General features: G+C 40.9%; 2 protein-coding genes and 2 non-coding genes across 4 annotated transcripts; 1 reads left to right on the plus strand and 3 right to left on the minus strand.

The window, feature by feature from the left end:
- The first annotated feature begins 215 nt into the window (after nucleotides 1-215).
- On the plus strand, nucleotides 216-976 carry LOC145436659 (phospholipid scramblase family member 5-like). Its single transcript, XM_080314004.1, has one exon. The coding sequence runs from the start codon at nucleotides 250-252 to the stop codon at nucleotides 967-969; it is 720 nt and encodes a 239-aa protein (XP_080170130.1). The 5' UTR covers nucleotides 216-249; the 3' UTR covers nucleotides 970-976.
- Nucleotides 977-2,449: 1,473 nt separating this feature from the next.
- On the minus strand, nucleotides 2,450-19,509 carry LOC145436516 (uncharacterized). The gene is made up of 11 exons (XM_080313883.1): nucleotides 19,304-19,509; nucleotides 15,238-15,692; nucleotides 13,060-13,507; nucleotides 11,476-11,663; nucleotides 8,271-8,434; nucleotides 7,541-7,691; nucleotides 7,048-7,148; nucleotides 6,797-6,964; nucleotides 6,325-6,377; nucleotides 4,459-4,527; nucleotides 2,450-3,647 (listed from the first exon to the last, which is right to left on the minus strand). The coding sequence occupies exons 1-11, from the start codon at nucleotides 19,359-19,361 to the stop codon at nucleotides 3,298-3,300; spliced, it is 2,205 nt and encodes a 734-aa protein (XP_080170009.1). The 5' UTR covers nucleotides 19,362-19,509; the 3' UTR covers nucleotides 2,450-3,297.
- Trnal-uaa (transfer RNA leucine (anticodon UAA)) lies at nucleotides 14,323-14,405 on the minus strand. Its single transcript has one exon. It is a non-coding gene; the product is annotated as a tRNA-Leu (tRNA).
- Trnal-uaa (transfer RNA leucine (anticodon UAA)) lies at nucleotides 17,201-17,283 on the minus strand. The gene has a single exon. It is a non-coding gene; the product is annotated as a tRNA-Leu (tRNA).

Consider the following 19,509-nt stretch of genomic DNA (forward strand, 5'->3'; position numbering starts at 1 on the left):
AAATTATAGAAATATCATGTTTCCGGGCAGATTTCTCGTCGCCTATGCTTTTTGTACGTTGTAGCATGCTACTCGTGATTATATTTATTTCTTGAGTATACTATATATACACAGCTCATCAGTCTGAATGCGAGAAAGGAAATATTGATCGAAAACATGGAATGGTTGCCATTGTGACGTAACAGCCACAAAAATCGTCCCAGAAATTTACTTCATCCATTTTATTATCCCGTCTTATATTTCGCCATCATGGAAGGATTTCAGATGCAGCCGGGTTTCGGCCAAGTCCAAGGGCCGCCGCCCACCACCGCTCTTGATTACCTCAGCACTTTAGACGAAATAAGGATTAACCAGAAGATCGATGTAGCCGAGGTAGTCACCGGTATCGACATGCGTAACCGATACTCTGTGGAAAACGCGGCCGGACAGCAAGTCCTGTTTTGCTCCGAGGAATCAGGAATTTGTCAGAGAATGTGTTGCAAAGAACACAGAGGTTTTATAGTTCACGTCGCTGACGTGACAGGGTTAGAAGTTTTGACTTTGACCCGCGAGTTCAAGTGTTGTATATTTCCGTGCTGCGCCGATCCTACCGGACGATACGCGTTACAAGTCACCGCACAAGGCATCAAGATCGGAACTATTCGCCAAGCCCAACAATGCTGTCCGTTCCCTCCTAAACTCACCGTGGAATCTTCGACAGGGCAGGAGCTGTTTCACATGGAAGGACCCACTTGCGTCTGTCATGGGCCGTGCTGTTACGCGGACGTGCCATTTAACGTTTATAGTTCGGGCGGTTTGAATCCGGTGGCCACGATATCTAGAACTCACGCCGGGTTCGTTCAAGAATGTCTGACCAAAGCGAATAACTTCAGAGTCGTTTTCTTGCAGGGAGTAGACAAGAGCTCGAAAGTACTTCTGTTTGCGGCTACGTTTCTTATCGATATGATGTTCTTCGAACACGATAAATGAAACCAAAGTGCGTGGATGTAGTGGAACAACAATTTGCGCATCACGGTAGCTGTAGGCACACAGTTGAACAACTCGCAAATGTTCAGCTTTTTTCAAAAATTAGCTAAGGATTTGGATTGGTGCTCCTCATTTATTGTCAGCATTGGATTCAAATTAGAATTCATGAATTTGCAATTAATTTAGAATTTAATCTCATCCAGGATCAGAACAATAACTACAACAACAACAACAACTATAATAATTCAGTCCCAAGTTCTGTCAAACCTGATTTCATTCTCATAAGAACGAGAATGGCAGATTACTGTGCACCAAGCTTGGCTGTTTTAGCACTATAAAGCTCTCCTGCATCATTTTAACGAGCACAATAACTTGAATTAGTTTCCAATTCAGTGCATAGAGATATTTCATAATTTAAATTATTATTATACTACCAGCATTTCGCTATGAATAATCTTATTAGATAATTAGAAATCTAGTTGTCCAAGTATTGCTGAAGCGAAGATTAAGCGAAATATTTCACGTTTCACCGAGTTCGCCGTGCGTCAGAGTCTTTTGATTTGAATAGGCTCTTCCCATCTATCGCTACATGCGTCTGATCGTTTGCGTGGAAAGGAGAAAGCTATCATTGGCCGTGTATAAACAGAGCTGGTCAATGACGAAATACTCCCACTAATTCTGATTACTCGACTCGATTTTTTCTGATTGTTGTATAGAAGTTAGTATGATTGTAACATACTCGCACTTTGACCTGAATAATTTTTAGAAACAACTATAGTTTTCTTTTTAATTTATAGTTTGCAATGCATAAGTATTTATGGGGAAAAATAGCATCATTTTTACGAATGAATTGGCCATGAGAACGGCATGGAACGGCCATCACGGTAGCTGCAAAATATATATATGCAGATTATTGTGGGTTTTGTTTGTATGTTGTCATTGGCCATTTAGCGTTAGTCGCAAATATGAATCTTGCTATTTCGAACCTCTCATTAACTGCGAAGAGTACGGGAACCCCCGACCGTGCCTACTTTTGAAATTACCTATTTGAGTACCTCCCTAACTCTCATTTTGTAATTACACTGAAAGTAGTTTAAACATATCTTGGTAATTTCAGTTTCAGACTGTAATTTAGTAGGGATTTCAGGGATTACTTCTACATCTGATTGGCACGACCGATTACCTTGACTTTCTATTGCATTAATCAGAGTAATATTGTTTTGGTTTAGATTGTATTTCGCTGGTATGTGTATTTAATATATCGTATCGTGACTTTATTAAGAGTTTTGCACGAGGAATTTGTTATTGTTTTATGGCTGGGAATTAATATCATCAAAAACGTACTTCATTCAAGACTACGCATCCTTGATTTATAACTAACCATATACAACTAACAGCGTGTGGTTGTTTAACCAGAATAGGCTTCAGGATTCTGCGGTTGAAGGCTTTTAATTCTACCTGTGGACTACACCAGAAGACAATGTTAACTATTAACTTGCTTTTATTCGAAGAAAACTATTGGCACAGAATAAGAATGTATACACATCGTACTACCGAAATTACAGCAATTGTATCATAATGTATGCAATTAAAACATGTCACTAGATGGCGCGTAGCGAGATCAACTACAGAATTCCATTCCGACCCTAAGAGGTTTATTTAGGCTACAATCCACTCATGCGGTATCTTACAAAAGTCTAAAACGTAAATGGACCATGCTACAATTATGCAGAATAGGAGCAGCCAGTAGTAATACGGGCATGGTGTAATGTAACCGTAAAAGGACCATAGATAACAAATTACCATCGCTACTAAGATAACATGAACACTGAACAGCCAGCCTATTTATGTTGTATATATCTGATTCTACCCAATCCAATATGTGTTAGCATATAATAATGTCCAGTCAACAGTATCCGCCAACCGACCTTCGTTCATAGGGGGGCCTGAGAAATACGTAGAACTGATGTTTCAAATAAGTGCATTACGTCGTAAGCGAATTTGCTATGCCCATGTGCCTTTTCTCAAATTGCAAATGAGTGAATCGCCAGAGATGCAATATCATCATTTACATTATCGTGGTTGAGCTGATTACCTACAATTCAAATCAGGGACAATCATGCCATCCAATCCGCTCACAGATATTACCCACACAGATCGAAGCCAAACTATTTCATAATTGGTTCCGGTGAGTAAAATTATTCGTAGTAAGTTATAAAAGTTTGACACGTCCAGCAAAATCCGCGAAAGCCGTGATATAGGCTGCTAATCCAACTAGTGCAAAAGGTAAGCATTTAGAAATATAATAATCATAATGACCAAAATCGCGTACTAATAAACCGTCGATACCATAGTGTTCGTATTTTGTTCGCTCTCTTCTTCCACGGAGTTCATGCCGACTGACTTGAGTTTAGCCCGAACAATAGCGTGAAAGGATGGGGGGTAAACGTTGTAGGAACTGTAGCTCGGACGGCAGAAGGTGAACGACTGAGTCCGCACGGCGGGTCTACTTTTTTTGCTACTGCTCTTTCGGTCGCTCCATCTGCGCTTCGAGACCTGGTGTACATTCTGGGAGCGTTTGGTGCAGCAGAACACGAGGCCAATGGCCGTCAGCAGTAGGATGATGAAGATGATCGCCGCCGGTAAGATGACCGCTAGCAGGAAGGTCTCGCTTGGCAAGTCTGGAGAAAAGTGAACACTGGTTTAACAGCCGGCTCCGGCAGACAACTTGATTTCAAGTAGGCCTTGCGTAGACTTTATGACAAGTGGGACCACTATAGCTAGGGTTGCATTTGGTACAAAAAAATCAATATAAAACGGACATATTTAAAACATGGCCCTTGTTTAAAACCTGTCCTTTTTTAGGCCACGAAGTCATGGATAGTTAAGTGTGGCATCACAGTTGAATTGCACTGGCAACTAAAAATACGTCTTCTCTGACGAAAAAAGAGTCCGACCCCTGCCTTAACTGGACCAAAAATATCTTTGAGTAGAAATACATCGTTGTGCAGCATTTTTGCGGTCGTCGAGTATCTTAAGATCCTCCATTCTGTTCCAATGATCCATAACTACGTACTATAGATGTTGCGACGATTTCGAGGGTTCCAACCATTCCGCATTTCGTATATGTCGAGTATATAATGTAGAAATTTTCAATTTCATACTATATCCTCTGTCAAAAGCATTTACACAATAATAGTTTACTTTTAACAATGAATTCATATTTTGAAGGCTATTTCAAACACTGTTTAAAACATGGCATGGATCAAATGAATCGCACACACACACTTGTAACTTTCTCCCTATATACGACATATAAGCATCTTATCGCGCGCGCTTGAGACCGCAAGCCAGAGGTTATTTATCTCGGATGATCTGCAAACGTCATCAATCGATATTGACTTTTAGTTATTTGTATAGTCGAACTGTATGAAATATGAGATCAGCCACAGGATCATGTCATTTATTATGGTGATTATAAAATGCTAGTACCATTATCGTCCTTTTCGTCCGTGATGATTTCTTCTCGCATCGTCACCGGTCCGACTCGAATTTTGTACACTAGACAAGAAAGATATCAATAATGTAGGCAGTTGTAACGTGGAACAATATGTTGATATTATTCGGAATTCCATGCAGTGAATTTACATATAAACCATGGAATCAGAACGTCACCCGACAAAATAAACCTCTTATACCGCCAGTCTCGTGCCTTTACTTCAAGCATCATTGGTTAGCAATGAAGTACTTCCTATTTATCCGACTACTCAAGTAAGCAAGGGTTACTTTCGCCACTTACTGAAGTGCTCATATTTTCGAACTGATTCCATTTCAACGCAACGGGTTTTTTGCGAAACTTCTTATTTTAATGCCCTGGCTTCGAATAGCAGAAAGTAGTTATTATATACACTTTCATCAATTTTAATGCGTCCCTCAATAAACTCAGTATCTGCGATATTGACTGTGTTTTCGATGTTCGAATTTTCATCAATCATTTTATTTTTGTTGCGAAGATGCATTCCCAATTTTTTATTATCACCCGTTACGATTAAATGCTAGAAGTATGGAACTTCTGGACCAAATAGACTTTTTAAAGTGACTTACCAGAGGAATTACCAGGCCCTAATTTTTTGACTTCCCCTTGAAGCAGTGTTGGGATGACTCGAGTCATGACTTGACTCGAGTCAGACTCGAGTCACCTTTTTCGTATGACTTGACTTGACTCGAGTCACTTTGCTAAAATGACTTGACTTGACTTGACTCGGCGCATCATAAATGTGGATTGACTCGTGACTCGGAGGAAAATGCACGAGTCAATTTCAAGTCATCAAGTATAATCGGTGTCGATAAAAATCACTGTATCTTGCATATCTTCGGATTGTTCGCCAAACGCTGGTGTAACCCGTGAGAGCGACCAATCATTTAATGATCGTGCATTTTACTGGGCCTCCATTGTTATCTCACAAATATATTGACCGCAAACGAAGTGATCGAAGCACACAGCTTACCTTACGTTGTATAGTAAACTAGCATAGTAAAGTAATCTAATCGCAAAATGTATATTTCTGTTCTCTGTTCTTACCTTAACCAAACCTCTTGTTTTATTGAAATTGAATTTGAATATAGTTTATATCGTCCTCAACTGTTGGCGCAGGCTCGAATTGTGTCATATCAATTTGTAACTGGGTAATGCATTGCATCTCATCAATTCTCTTTCTATTTCTCTATTTTGGCTGGCAACTATATAAACTGGGGCTATGCAATTATATACTTATATTCGTTCATCGTTTCAAGTCAATGACCATACTCATCTGTAGGCTATTTCAGACAGCTAGCAAAATGCCATGTCGTAAGCATGCCTAATACTTCGAAAGGGCAACTTGACTTGAAATGTGACTTGACTCGTGACTTGACTTGACTTGACTCGACTTGACTCGAGTCACCTCCAAAAATCGATTGACTTGACTTGACTCGAGTCACCTTTGAAAATCGATTGACTTGACTTGACTCGAGTCAAAATGTGCAATGACTCGAAATGACTCGTGACTCGAAGGTAGTGACTTGATCCCAACACTGCCTTGAAGTAGATTTTAGATATAATAGAAATCGCTGCATCTACTTGCACTTGCGTAGCTGACAACGGTATAGCGTTACTTCTACTTATACATGGGCAGCACTCTGTGAATTTCTGGATTCAGCCCAAAAGTCTTGATTCTGTCCCCTGTATCCACGAAATGTGGATGTTTTGGTAGATTCCATTATCATTGTAAGGCTAATGGAGAGCTACAATGTTTCGATGATGAACCAGATTTTCGTGGCAATGGCATGACAAATCTAATAGAAAAAAGCTATGATTACCTTCTTCCTCGGTAATGTCTCTTTGTCTTCTTCGCGGTGAATCGTTGCCAATTCTAAAACACATAGTCATTGTTAATAGCTGCCAGCATATCCGTAATGTTATACAGTCCTTCGGGAGTTATGTGGGTATCACATTTTCATAGTATCTTGTAAATCCGAAAAGGGAACGACTTATGGTCCGAAACGAGAGAAGGAGATAATATTTCACGAAAATAGGGAGCTCCTGAACAAGAGCAGGAAACAGTTATTGGTAAAGAGAGCTCCGCAGCAAGAGTAGGACGTATTTGATGATAAGAGAGAGCTCTAGAGCAATAGTATTTTAAATGAGAACACTAGAGCAAGAGAACGAGATAATTTATGTTAGATCCGGAAGGAGATGGGCCTATATTTCCACATGAAATGATAACCCATGAGAGGTGGAAAAATTACTATTATGGTCTGACAAAACGAATGGAAATGATATAAAGATCACCTATTAGGGGTATCAAACCCGCAGTTGGGGGCGCAGTTTTCACCCACGCACGGATGGAACGAACATCCGATGAAGGTGGGTGTGTTCTCTCGAATGTCTCTTGAAGAAAACTCCATTCTCACATCGGGCCTGCGTCCGTTGTCTATGATGCGCGCGGTCCCGTTGCATCTGCAACCGATCAACGTGGTGGGATTTACAATTGTAATCTGCAGGATTAAGGGGGGTCAGCGTCGTAACGCTGCTCAACTCACCCTTGCTGGCTGACCAAAGGAGATCTCTCCTGTTGATTTTCGACCCAGCATTCGTCTACGACCACATTCACATCTTCATCCGGACTGTTGAAATATACGCCCTGAAATTTGTATTCAAACAGAGTTATTAGAAGCATTCGATTTTGTTACTCTCAATTAAAGTTTACGGGTATCGCGGTATACTTCATCTCGATCAATAGTAGAAGTAGAGATTTTCTGTACTTGGGTAAACTAAGATGATGTAGAAAAACAATGTTTAGAGAGTACTCGATCGACTAGTTTCAAAAAGTATATTTCTTGGACAATGATCGCTAATTTTTAAAAGTCATTAAGACATTTGGCAATACTACTTTCAACTTTACAGCATCGAATAGTTTTGACCTAAAAAAAAGTATGGACTATAAGTACAAAGGCTATATCTGCTTAAGCACCACGAGAAATGGAGGTAATTCGATACTTAGCAGCTCTCCGCTGATCGCTTATGGCATCGCACCTGGACGACAATTCCTCCCCAAAAGCTTTTCCCCGTGTCGATAGCATTTCCTTCCCTGACAGGATCTGTGAATTTGTCGTCCATAGAAAGTACAAATACGCCTTCCAAATCCTGTCTTCCGGTAACCGGATTTTTCACGGGCGTTTTGCCGCTGCAAATTGAAAAGGTATGATAAATGTATATCCATGTAAGCTGTGTGCATAATTCATTACCCAGCTGATAGAGCAATCATAATAATATTAAATAACGTGACTACTAAATCCTAGTAGTTCCGAACGAACATTAGTGTTATGACCTAAAAACTAACAGTATTGCCGAGAGCAGAAGTATCTGTAACACACGAAAAAACAGTGCCACGTTTACAGTAGTGAATATCAGTTTTATCACATCATCACATGTCAAACTGCATATTCCAGAGATAAGATCTACTGCACGAAGTCAATCCAATTGCTGATTAGCCTTATGGTGTGATACGGTTTCACTCAATAAATTCGCAAGATAGCACTTCTTGTAAGTTACACGGTTATATGAAGCATAAAGTTTGAAATAAGTTTGTCTACTGTGTTCCTACTAAGAGAAACGCGCCAACGAATCAACGATATATCGATTATCATCGTCCTTATGGAATATTTTGGTTGAAATTAAAAATTAATTTTATGTTACTGCTATTAAAGTTACCATAGGAAACCCTTAGGTATTTATGGCCTATACACGTACATCAGATACTTACGCTACTTCGGGTGGGTTGCCGGGAACAACAGACGTGACCGTGGTCGATGTATCCAAAGGAAACTTGCAAACCACTTTGGCTCTAAACGGTTGGCCGACGAAGATGTCTCCCACTTTCGGCGAGTTCGTGATGTAATTGGTGTAAAGAACTTCCTTGTCGACGACCTGGTTTTTGAATAAGAAAATAAATCCACTTGGATTGGGTATTGTTCAAAGAAAATTGAAGTATAGTTTATTAGCTTTTGTAGCTTACTTTTCATGTTATTTATCTGACCACTCATCAGAGCGTTCATGCTCTACTTCTACTTTAAGTAGTAGAACACCCTAGTCATTCCAGCTACATAAGTAGTATGATTGATTTGTGTAGCATTTTACATTATGAAATATCATAACCGTCCTCTCTCCGCGACAACAGTGTGTAATTACGTCCATGTGCAACCCGTGACGTACGGGTGTGAATACACGAAACCATAATATTATTAAGACTTACAACACGTCATAAATCAAACACAAAATTTTAATCAAAATGATGCTTGCACCCATAGGCGCCGACTGACGAGGTTACGAGGTGGCAGCCACCTCGTACAAAATGCTCAAACGCCCAAGTGATTTGTGACCAGTAATTAGTAATAAGGCGAATCGATGCCACCTCGTTAGAGACGTCTTCGATTTCGATACGCGCGTGTGCCAGGCGCGTAGCCACGGGGGTTTCGGGGGTCGAACTTCCCTATTTGAAACGCGAAACCCCGTCATTTTGAAATGATCATTCTAACTCTAATATTCAGTTGCAATTCAATAATTGTGTAATCAGTGCTCCGTGCGGCGGATTTGCGAGAAACGTGTTGTCAATTAGCGAGAAGAATCTGTGATGATCTCCCGCTGAGATGGTCGCGAAATTAGGTCATTCATTCACGCGCGCGTGGCAATCGTCGCTTGCCTGATTTATCGCGTCTCGATCAAGCCTGGTTTCGCAGGCTTCAACAAGCGCATCTGCAATAGGCCCAGTTTACACTGTTTCATCGCTTAACTGCGCAATCGAATCTGCATTGGCGGCTTCGGCCTGGTGTGCACGATATCATCGCTGGCCTACACAATGGCGTATGCATTAGGCCTGGAGTGAAAGATATCATTGCTGGCCTATGGCCTAACTATCGCGTCTTGGGCCTAGCATGCTTTGGCTCCTATCTCTCGCTGGTTTCGAGACAATGGGGTCGAGTTTACGCTATTTAGCCTTTGTTTTATGTCATATTGATTAAAAAGCGACATCGCGAAACTGAATAACATCGAATCGCTGCAAACAGACTTTAACGTGCGAAATTGATTCCTGCTAATACTTGAACGTAACGATCAGAAGATGTGTATCATTTCTCGAGTTCTGAAATACGACAAAGGTTTGAAATCGGTGCCATCAAGTTCGGACATTTTGAATTGCGAAAACTGTAGCCGAGACTGCGTAATACGCGCGCGTATTTAATTGTTCACCAGAGATCAGTGACTCGCTAATTGACAGCACTCCCGGACTCTTTGGCAAGCTTATCATACGCCTAAAATCGTCGATACGAAGAGATTATATGATCGCCATTTATACATGTACTTGACCCGAATTGAATTGATGCTATATTGGTAAATTTGAATAAAATCCAACTCCCCCTAATTTTTCGACTGGCTACGTGCCTTGCGTGTGCTGAGAAGCACCATCCTAGATCTCCTCTGCCGACCAGGCGCCCAAATATACGTTCTGCTTTTCTGAAATCTAAATTATGTGCACCCATATTCGTTTACAAAACCATTCATGAGCTATAGCTAGCTTCGTGATAGGTAATAGGAGCGCGAAATTGGAGGGCGTGTTGGTGTGTGCCTGCAAATTGGAATTCATTTCTGCGCAGATTCGTTTCTCTAACAAGGCTTTGCCAGTGGCATTAATCGGGAAATGTAGCAATACAGCTTAAACACCGATATAATGAGAAAACGATTGTCGCGACGAAATCTACTCAATATGGTGTCACACTCAAAACCGATTCGTGGCGATACTGATTAGATTACACGCTTTCTCATTTGCCCTCATCCATATTTCTTGTTACCTACTTGATACATTCGTACTCCGAAATTGTCGCACAAAGTCATATTTTTGTGTTCCTTTCATTATTAACGTGATGCATCACAAATTCTGATTTTATTCGATTCGTTTGAACAAGGAACCTTCTACATTCCGATTAACTTGATTACTGGATGTACTCGTATCGAGAACAACATTATCGAATATTAAACTATAAGGCATTAGATAGACAGTGGATTTCTATTGGTAAGATCGCGGCATGCGTCCGGAAGTGGAATTAATTCTAGCCCAGGGGTGGCCAACCCGCGGCCGTAGAACGAAATTGTGCGGCCGTCAACACGTAATTCAATTGGTATGCGTTGGCGGCCGTCAACATGCAGATTGAATTTACGAATTGACCGATGTACTCATGAAATGCTTCGCGAACTCAAATCGAGAAATGCACCAATGTTTTCATCATTAAACAATTGGGCGATGCGAATTGATCAACGCGAAGCAAGAGACAATTACTGATTGGTTGCGCGATTTCGCGTTTGTAATCATCATTATTGTCTGCTTGAAGTATTCGAGAGTTGTCGTGTGTTACTTGCAAGGCCAGTGAGTAGTGTATTTCGTTGGTCACACTGGGCATTGCGCGTGAATAACATTGATGCAACGGCAGATTCCGTCGGACGGACTGGTACCGCAGGCCGCAGTTACACTTCAAATGATCGTACCGTTTTAAGATTCCATTTAATAACTCGACTGCATGGCTTGATATTCATGAGTGCAGGGCCGATATTAAAACGTCATGCGAATGGTTTAACTCTGCACGTACACGGCATGCAGTAAAGTGCGTTTTCGTGCGACGATGACGTCATCGATATGGAACAATTATGACGTCACAAGACTTCGCCACCTCGTAAAAAAATAAAAGTCGGCGCCTATGCTTGCACCTATAGGGTCCTAGGAATATATGCACGTTGGCACGTAGGATTTATAAACCCGATATAATTCTGACTGCAGTTCTGTTTTCTTGTATCACATTTTGGAAGAGTTATACGCACTATTACTATCGAACCTATTACGAAATATCAAATCAATATCCATATATTCCTCGATATGCAGTCACGTAGATGACGAAACAAGATGGGGGAGCATTTCTGCATACCTGTCTTGTAGTGCCACATGCTTCCATAGCAGGAATGTGAAATACCAAATAATTCCCCTTTCGTTGTGCGGCACATCTATGGTCAGCGAGATGGATGCCGTATTGCTGTACGTTGTACCAATCCGCTACGTTCGTGTCCATGGATAGCAGCATTCGATCCGTCTCGCATTCGATGGAAATGGTGTGGCCTGAAATGTCACCAAGCTTTCACTCGATCGTTTATCCAGCGACTTAGGAAGACTAGTCCTTTGACAAGCAATCATATGACAGAATATCATATGACACTTCGGCACACTCATTCGTCAAGGGGTTAAACCAGTGACGTAGCAGTCAATTGGCGGTTTCGACTCCGCGCCACGGGCGGCAGGCGGCAAGGGGCGGCAAAATGAGACTGCACAGTGCACACAGTACGGAGAGATGGGTCATCTCGAGCTAATTTGTTACGATTACGATTTGGTATCGCAGACCAGAAAACTGCAGAAGGTGAAGTAGTCCTGGGCCTTTCAACTTTTAATTATACGCTCGACAAGTTCAATTTTGAGGTGGCTATATAGCTCTTTTATTTGCCTAATACATTAGTTTCCCAAGCAATATAGAACTTCTGCGACTCGGCACATTATTGTGACTTTTTGTTTTGCTTTGAAAGTATTGCTTTAACATGAAACCATATATTTCAAAATTTACTGAAGAAAGTCAGGGGCGGCAGCATACACTCTCGCACCTCTAGGTAAAACCTGTATGAGTATTTGGGTTAAAGCTGGAGTTAGAGCGTCGTTAGGGTTAGATTCAAAGGTGATCGAGGTATTTTATAGCTCACGCTCAAGTAGAAGTAACTTCGTGAATTTCCATTCAGGTACATTTAGAAGTAGCCTAGATATGCCTAGAAAATGAATATTATCAAATATAAAGGCATCTAGACTAAAACATAACCACTAGAGTTAGTAGTGATAGTAGGCAAAACCTACTTGAGTAGTTTTACTAATAAGAAGACTTCGCCTTATATTCCCTTCTACTACTAATTAGAAGTACTTTGAACCCTATGGTTCGATTAAGGGTTGGGTCATGATTATGGCTGTGTTTAGAATGAGGGTCAATTCAGGGGTTAAGGTTGGGTTAAAGTTAGTTTTGAGATGATAAATTCACATGCTCTGCACCGCCTGCCAGAGTGCCCCATCTCTACTGTTGTTTGTCGTAATATGGCATTCTGAATTGCGACACTCTAGCATACGGTAATTAGCATGCGACTTCGCGCTTCCATTGCTAATTAAATGTTTCGATTGATTAAGCAAAACCAGGCCTGAAACTACGTACTTTGTTTCTTACTAGGAAAGAGATACTTCGACTGTACTTGATGACACATTTACGACGTCAATTCTACTTCAGTAAAAGCGAAGGATACGTTGACCCTCTCCGCCGAAACTTTGTCAAACCGGACAGACTAAGAAGGTTTGTAATGCACAACATATTGCGATTAACCGTCATGTACAGTCGAGCAGTGCTAATATGGTACACCCCTCCCAACACAGCCCTAGTTGCTAAGGACCAAACAAACCCCATATACATGAAGGGCTCAATTCTACTAACCGCATAGATCACCGGACACCTCCAATGTAGCCGGTCGCTGCAGTGATATAGTATCGATGCTCCAGCCGTAAACTACATTTCTCCCCGCCCACAAGAATCCTGACCGACGATTCTTACGTCCGGCGTTGAAAATACGAGACGCGCTAGTTTGCAGCTTGACCTCGTCGTTGAAGAGGTTCCTGATTTTCAACGTGCAATTGGCCATCGACTGTACTTGAGCTTTCGAGAGCACTTTCGACCAAACGTAAAAGTCCGTGAACTTTCCGACCATTCGTTTTGTTTCCGTTGAGAAAACGTTCCGCTTTTTTCGTTTACTTCGAAATCCGGTGCTAACTCGGATCGTGTGCTCCGAAATGGAGCTGGCGTTGATCGCCTGGTCTTCGTCGATGAGGTTGAACTCGCCACCGCCGATGTAGTATCGACCGCCGCTCGCGAGAACGTGCCGTTTCTGATGTATGGGAAGATACAAATGAGAGAATGAGAGTGTTGTTGTTCGTTTTTCTTTATGCAGTTCAATAAATATACCAGAGATGATCAGTACCAAAATACTTGTTTTTGTACAGAATTAGGTATAATCTAGTTGTATTTCTAACCGATATTGGACAGTGACGAAGTAGGCTATTTCTACTTCGCAACTTGCAAAGCTTCCTCAATTGGTTTTCATTATAGACTACTACTTCCTTACAATTTTCACTTTTTTAGTATAAAAACACTTGAATTACGTACTTTTCAAATCGCTACTTCTACTTACACCTGACTACCGACCATGACTACTCTTACTCAGGGGGAGCGGTTGTTTTGGACTTTCTCGTCGTCTACTAAACTGAACTATTAGGGATAAGTACTTTCTTGTTACAAGTTAGAAGTTTATAAGTTGAAAGTAGTTTCACTATAAGGTTGCAAAACGGTTATGAGTCGAATTCACGTAACAACCTCTTGAACCAGCCCCTATATCAAGATAACTGAATATTTTCGTAGAATATTCTAGCTAGCTATGTGTAAGTAACGTAGCAACAATTCGTTACAGACCACCTCCGATTGACAGTGCGGTGGCGAGTTATAATTCGTAAACGCTAACATCCAAGAGAATTAACACTAAATGTAGAACTATGTGTTTTAATGCTACTTAGTGGTCCTGGCAATTCACGTGAAAGGTAAGCACGATAAAGATTTAGGCATTGCGTTCATGCCATTTATTGATGTAGTCGAGAACCACAGGTATCGCAAGACTGGCTAATGGCTTTTCGCGAAACCGCTAAAACGTACTGGGTGTGGGGTTCGAACCCACGCGGACATTTGTCCATTGGAACTTAAGTCCAACGCCTTAACCACTCGGCCAACCCAGTTCCACGGCAGACTCCTGATATTTCGAATGCTGTTGCACCATATGAATCAGTGTAGAAGGTTTCTTTAGTCAAGTTGGCTTTATCTTAGAGACATTAATGTATATATACGATATTTAAATAGGGTGGACAATAGATAAGATATTCAGATTGATACGAAGTCGAATATTTTAGGCTGATAGTCTTCAGGGGTAATCGTCAGCAACGGTAGGGTTAGGAAACAATTCAATTTTTCAGCCCGTAATAAGATGAGCTTATGCGATTTGGAGGCAACAGGTGATTAAAAAGCAACGTCGCTATGAACGCTTGGCTGCCACAAGCCAATTATCCCTGTGGTAACTTTTCTGTCACCTCCAGCTTGAAACTCGCAAGCACTGAAGGATCGATAGGCCGCGCTTTCGCGGTCCGTATTCATACTGAAAATCCGGATCAAGCGAGCTTTTGCCCTTTTGCTCCACGCGAGGTTTCCGTCCTCGCCGAGCTCGCATTAGGACACCTGCGTTACTCTTTGACAGATGTACCTCCTCAGTCAAACTCCCCGCTTGATATGCGGATCGCCCGCGGCTCGGAGGCCGCGGGCTTAAGACCAAAATCGTAGGCCGGCTTCGCGCCGGCTCGCTTCTGCCTCACTGAATGAGCGAAAAAATGACCAGAGTAGCGGAATGAATACTAATATTATTTATTCAGTCAGCGAAAGGTGTCCAAGATCAGAATAAATTCAGAATCCGTTATGCGAATTGTAGAGTTTGAACCTACGCGGCGTATAGATAGTTGATAGCGTCGCTTTGAATTCAATACGATATGTCTACGGTGAACCCATGAATCTAACACTTACTTTCATTTGCTGACCCCGATCGATCTGTACCCCGTCTTTGAATACTTTCCATAACCCGTACCTCGACGACCAAGTCGCACACACGTGATGCCATCTAACGTCATCCAGTCCAAGACTGATAGGGGCTGATTGTTTACCTTTGACCACAACATAAACATCTCCTGGGCTGCCACTGCCTTGTTTCGAAGTTCCTTTTGTGTTCAGCCCGATTAATCCAAACTCCACACGCTCCTTCTGATTGACGTAGGCGAAAACAGTGCCAGTTCCGTCTTGGTCTAGTGATTTAACCCATGCGCACACGGTGATGGCTCGCAGTCCGCTTTTATTGATATCGCCGGTGATCCAGGCCCGAGGCACCTTTGCGTTTGCAGCTGACGCCGATTTCTTGATACTACTAGTCTCCGTTATGGTTTCTTTGGTGGTCGGGAGATATATGACATCTTTTATTAATTCAGCTGCAACAAAAAGGATTATCATGTCACTGACGCGTGTGACGAGATTATTGGGCAGTACAAAACTTCACATAAAACTGAATACTATATTCATATTGAATTAAACCCGAATATTTTCGGCTGACACTCGCCATGGGTGATTGTCAGCAACTAGCACAGCATTGGCAATAATATTGTATATCAACAATGCTATCTCCAATCGCCATATTTAGGGATAACTTATAAGATTGTTGATATACCATGTTCTTTTCAAAACACTACTATTTACTGACGATTACCCCGCACTTCTATTTCCCGCAGTACTCAAGTAGATTTGCCTGTAATTGCATTACTTACTCAAATAGTTATGTTTTAGACAACTTCGACTGCCACTTGGCAGTCTGTTGTGAAAAACGACTTACTTTTATGCCTTGGATTTCGTGACGTAAACATTAGTGTCTAGAGGTGGTAAATTCACTTTCATCAGTGAAATCGTTGTAGTAACTATTGAATATGTTTCCTCAAACACAGAGAGTCATTTGTTATTACTCTTTAGTCACCAAGATTCACATTGCCATTTTGACAGCAGTATCCCCGTACTAACTACTTTAATGCGTTGTCTCGGCTGAATCTACTTTTAAACTGCTCTATTTAGTATTTGCCAGATAATTTATTTGCCACCTCCGCCTGAAGAACTTTGGACACTTGAAAGCCGCTATATGTTAATGTTGATTCGTTGAATCACGTACGATTGCACATATTCTATTACCCTAAAAGTTTAAAATAAATTCAAGCCGTGTGAAAAATGACGAACACCAACATCGCTCAAACCTTGCCGATAAGTATAGGCCCTATATTTGGCCTGGTAGTAGTTTGCGTCCCGGAAATCCTCCGCAATGCAGAGAGCCAATCATATATTAATCCGAGTAGGCCTATGGACCTAGTAATCATCACTTCGTGTGGTGCCAAAATTCTGTGCTTGAAGAGTTAAAATCTTCTTTTTGTAATCCATCATATCATCGCACTTACTGATGAATTTCAAGGAAAGTGTAATTTCAGACGTATAAAACACAGTGTGCTTGGCGACTACCAATTAGCGGTGTGCTCTTATATGCAATTATAAAAATTGTATCTACACGGTTGGCAATTTCAAGCGATGAAAAGAATCAAATAGCGTACATTCTTTGAAAACAAGATCCAATTTTTCGCACATTCGGTATGTTGTTGCAGAAATGATTATCTTATACGCGGAAATTAGTCATTTCATATAATATTAGAGTATAGACATAACTTCACACTACTACTACTTTCACATATTGTATCACAAAATACAGATTTGGGATTAAAATGCATGTGTTAGATTTTAGAAGTAAATAAGATTGAAAGTGATATGCTCTGTCGTTTCGATACTGTGAAGGACAAAAACTCCATTGGTAAGCCGTACCCTTCGATTCAAAGTTGAAATGCGGATACCATACGAGCTGCTAATAACTTTTCTGCTAATAACAATTCAATGATGAGATCATAAAAAGTACCGGGTGTGGGGTTCGAACCCACGCGGGCATTTGCCCATTGGAACTTAAGTCCAACGCCTTAACCACTCGGCCAACCCGGTCCCTATATCCTTCAGTTGTTACTACGGAATTAAGGGGAATAGAGGCGACACATTGTATTACTTTCAAGTGGCATCACTGTGAACAGAATATGCATTTTAGGCAGGGTTGTAACCAAGTCACATTGTTCCGAGTCACGAGTCAATCTTACTTTTGTGGTTTTGACTCGAGTCAAGTCGAGTCATTTTCAATTCATCACCGAGTCGAGTCCGAGTCCAAGTCACCGTTTAAAGGCTCAAGTCCGAGTCATAGCGTTATGACTCGAGTCGAGTCCAAGTCACAGTATTGAAGTCATGTTCAACTCATGTTTTCAATCCTGAATTAGCTTATAGCTTATAGAGAATCAACGAATTCGATCATTCTACATGCTATCTGATATAGAACCAACGAATTCACGTCTAGATACCAGCTGATAGAGAATCAGCAGATGCATGTTTATGTAGACGTACAGTTTTTCTTTCATATTATCAGGTGGTTGACTAAAAAAAGGTCAGCTTTCCTGCTCAGCTCCCGAAATAGCCGCCGGAGCGTTACTATGAGCGGAAATTTTGGATTAACTACAAATAGAGATTTTCGAATTTTACCGGCCACCTCATGATATTGTTATATTGTGTAAAAATATGATTCATAGCAAATTCGGCTCAATTCCAGCTAGAAAAAGCGAAGTTATTATAAGAGTGGAATGTTTTGGATATGAAAAAATAGTCGGCTTACTACTAGCATCTAATTATATTATATGAAATAATTTCTCACCAAAACACTCCCTTTATTTTGAAATATAAAATTTTCTCTTCTCATATCATTGATTCTACTTTTTAAAATTAAGCCAGATTCAGTGTTCTTTTTATGCAGTATAACAATTTTACCAAGTAGCCACCCAGTAAAATAAATAAGAAGTTATTTTTGAACAGCCCTATTGTACAAACATAACACAACATTAGCCATTCATTATTACTCACGTGCACAATGCACATACCTAACAAAACGTCAAATGGATGGAGTGTATTGTGTGTTTTCACTGCCAGCAGATCAAATCAATGATGAGTTACAATTCAAAAATACTAAAGTGAAAAGGAGATCCTCATATATGTCATATATGTCATAACGGCATGGCCTTAGAATAAATCCACATCTACTGAAACAAGTTCCACAGGTTCAATAGATACAGGAATTGACAAGCAGTTTTGAACCACATTGAAGAGCATTGGATACTCATTATTTCTGGTCGCCCAATAATGCAAAGATTCATCGCCTTCAAACCTACACATGAGCTTATCAGTCTCTTCCAAGTACTTGACCATCTGATCATTTCATTGCCTCTAATTGAACTTTGCTTCGATTGTTTGCTTGTATAATTGAAAAGTCTCGAGTACTTTGATTGCGGAGGATCTATTAGGCCTACCTCTTCATCACAGGATGATTTTGTTCAATGCTTTGCTACTATATGTGCCATCATCTGTTTTTTACGGCGGTATATCTGATATCAGACGAGTCCAACGAAGGCAGTGGCGACAAATAGCGATATTGGCAGAATTCGTCATATGCGTTGATCTAGCCAGTACGATTCGCAAATTTCTTCATCTTCAAGTCGTATAAAATATGCCGAGTCAATGACTTGGGTCGAGTCATGCGTAATGACTCGAGTACAAGTCGAGTCAATCCAAATATTGACTCGAGTCGAGTCGAGTCATTTTCCCTTTTCAAGAAAATGACTCGAGTCAAGTCGAGTCACCAAAAATTCGTGACTCGAGTCTGACTCGAGTCGAGTCATGACTCGAGTCATTACAACCCTGATTTTAGGCAAAGGAATATATCTGCAAATACATTACATCGGTACACGATAGGTTGAAAGTTATACCCGCTGACCTACATGCTACAAATATAGTCTGCTTGGATAATTATTAGTCCGTCATCCGTCATCCCACATAATATGTGCCTAAAATGACATTGCCTAGAGATTAAATCGAATAATATCACTACTATGATAGATTCGATGTCATAAATTGAGGAACTATCACTCACCACAGTAAATGGAGGGAAAAAACTGGAACAGTAGGCAAAGAAGAACTTGACACTTCATTGTCGTTGACTAGATCCGAATACGTTAGTCGTTCGAAGTAGCTGTCATCGGAGCAATGTATCCAATTATCCAATCCGATTCGAAATTAGTATCATTTGCGAGATAATTGACGTATTAAGCAAAGCCTACGACACGAAAAACTGGCAAT

Source organism: Botryllus schlosseri, chromosome 1 (assembly GCF_051294905.1).
Source record: "Botryllus schlosseri isolate E-star chromosome 1, Bs_hap1, whole genome shotgun sequence".
NCBI classification, from domain to species: domain Eukaryota; kingdom Metazoa; phylum Chordata; class Ascidiacea; order Stolidobranchia; family Styelidae; genus Botryllus; species Botryllus schlosseri.

Excerpts from the sequence above, each read along its gene's own strand:
- LOC145436659 (XM_080314004.1), top strand. The coding sequence starts at position 250 with ATGGAAGGATTTCAGATGCAGCCGGGTTTCGGCCAAGTCCAAGGGCCG.
- LOC145436516 (XM_080313883.1), bottom strand. The coding sequence starts at position 19,361 with ATGAAGTGTCAAGTTCTTCTTTGCCTACTGTTCCAGTTTTTTCCCTCC. Across the intron at positions 7,692-8,270 it reads GGCAACCCACCCGAAGTAGC|CGGCAAAACGCCCGTGAAAA; the intron begins GTAAGTATCTGA and ends TTCAATTTGCAG. Across the intron at positions 4,528-6,324 it reads AGACATTACCGAGGAAGAAG|TGTACAAAATTCGAGTCGGA; the intron begins GTAATCATAGCT and ends TTTCTTGTCTAG.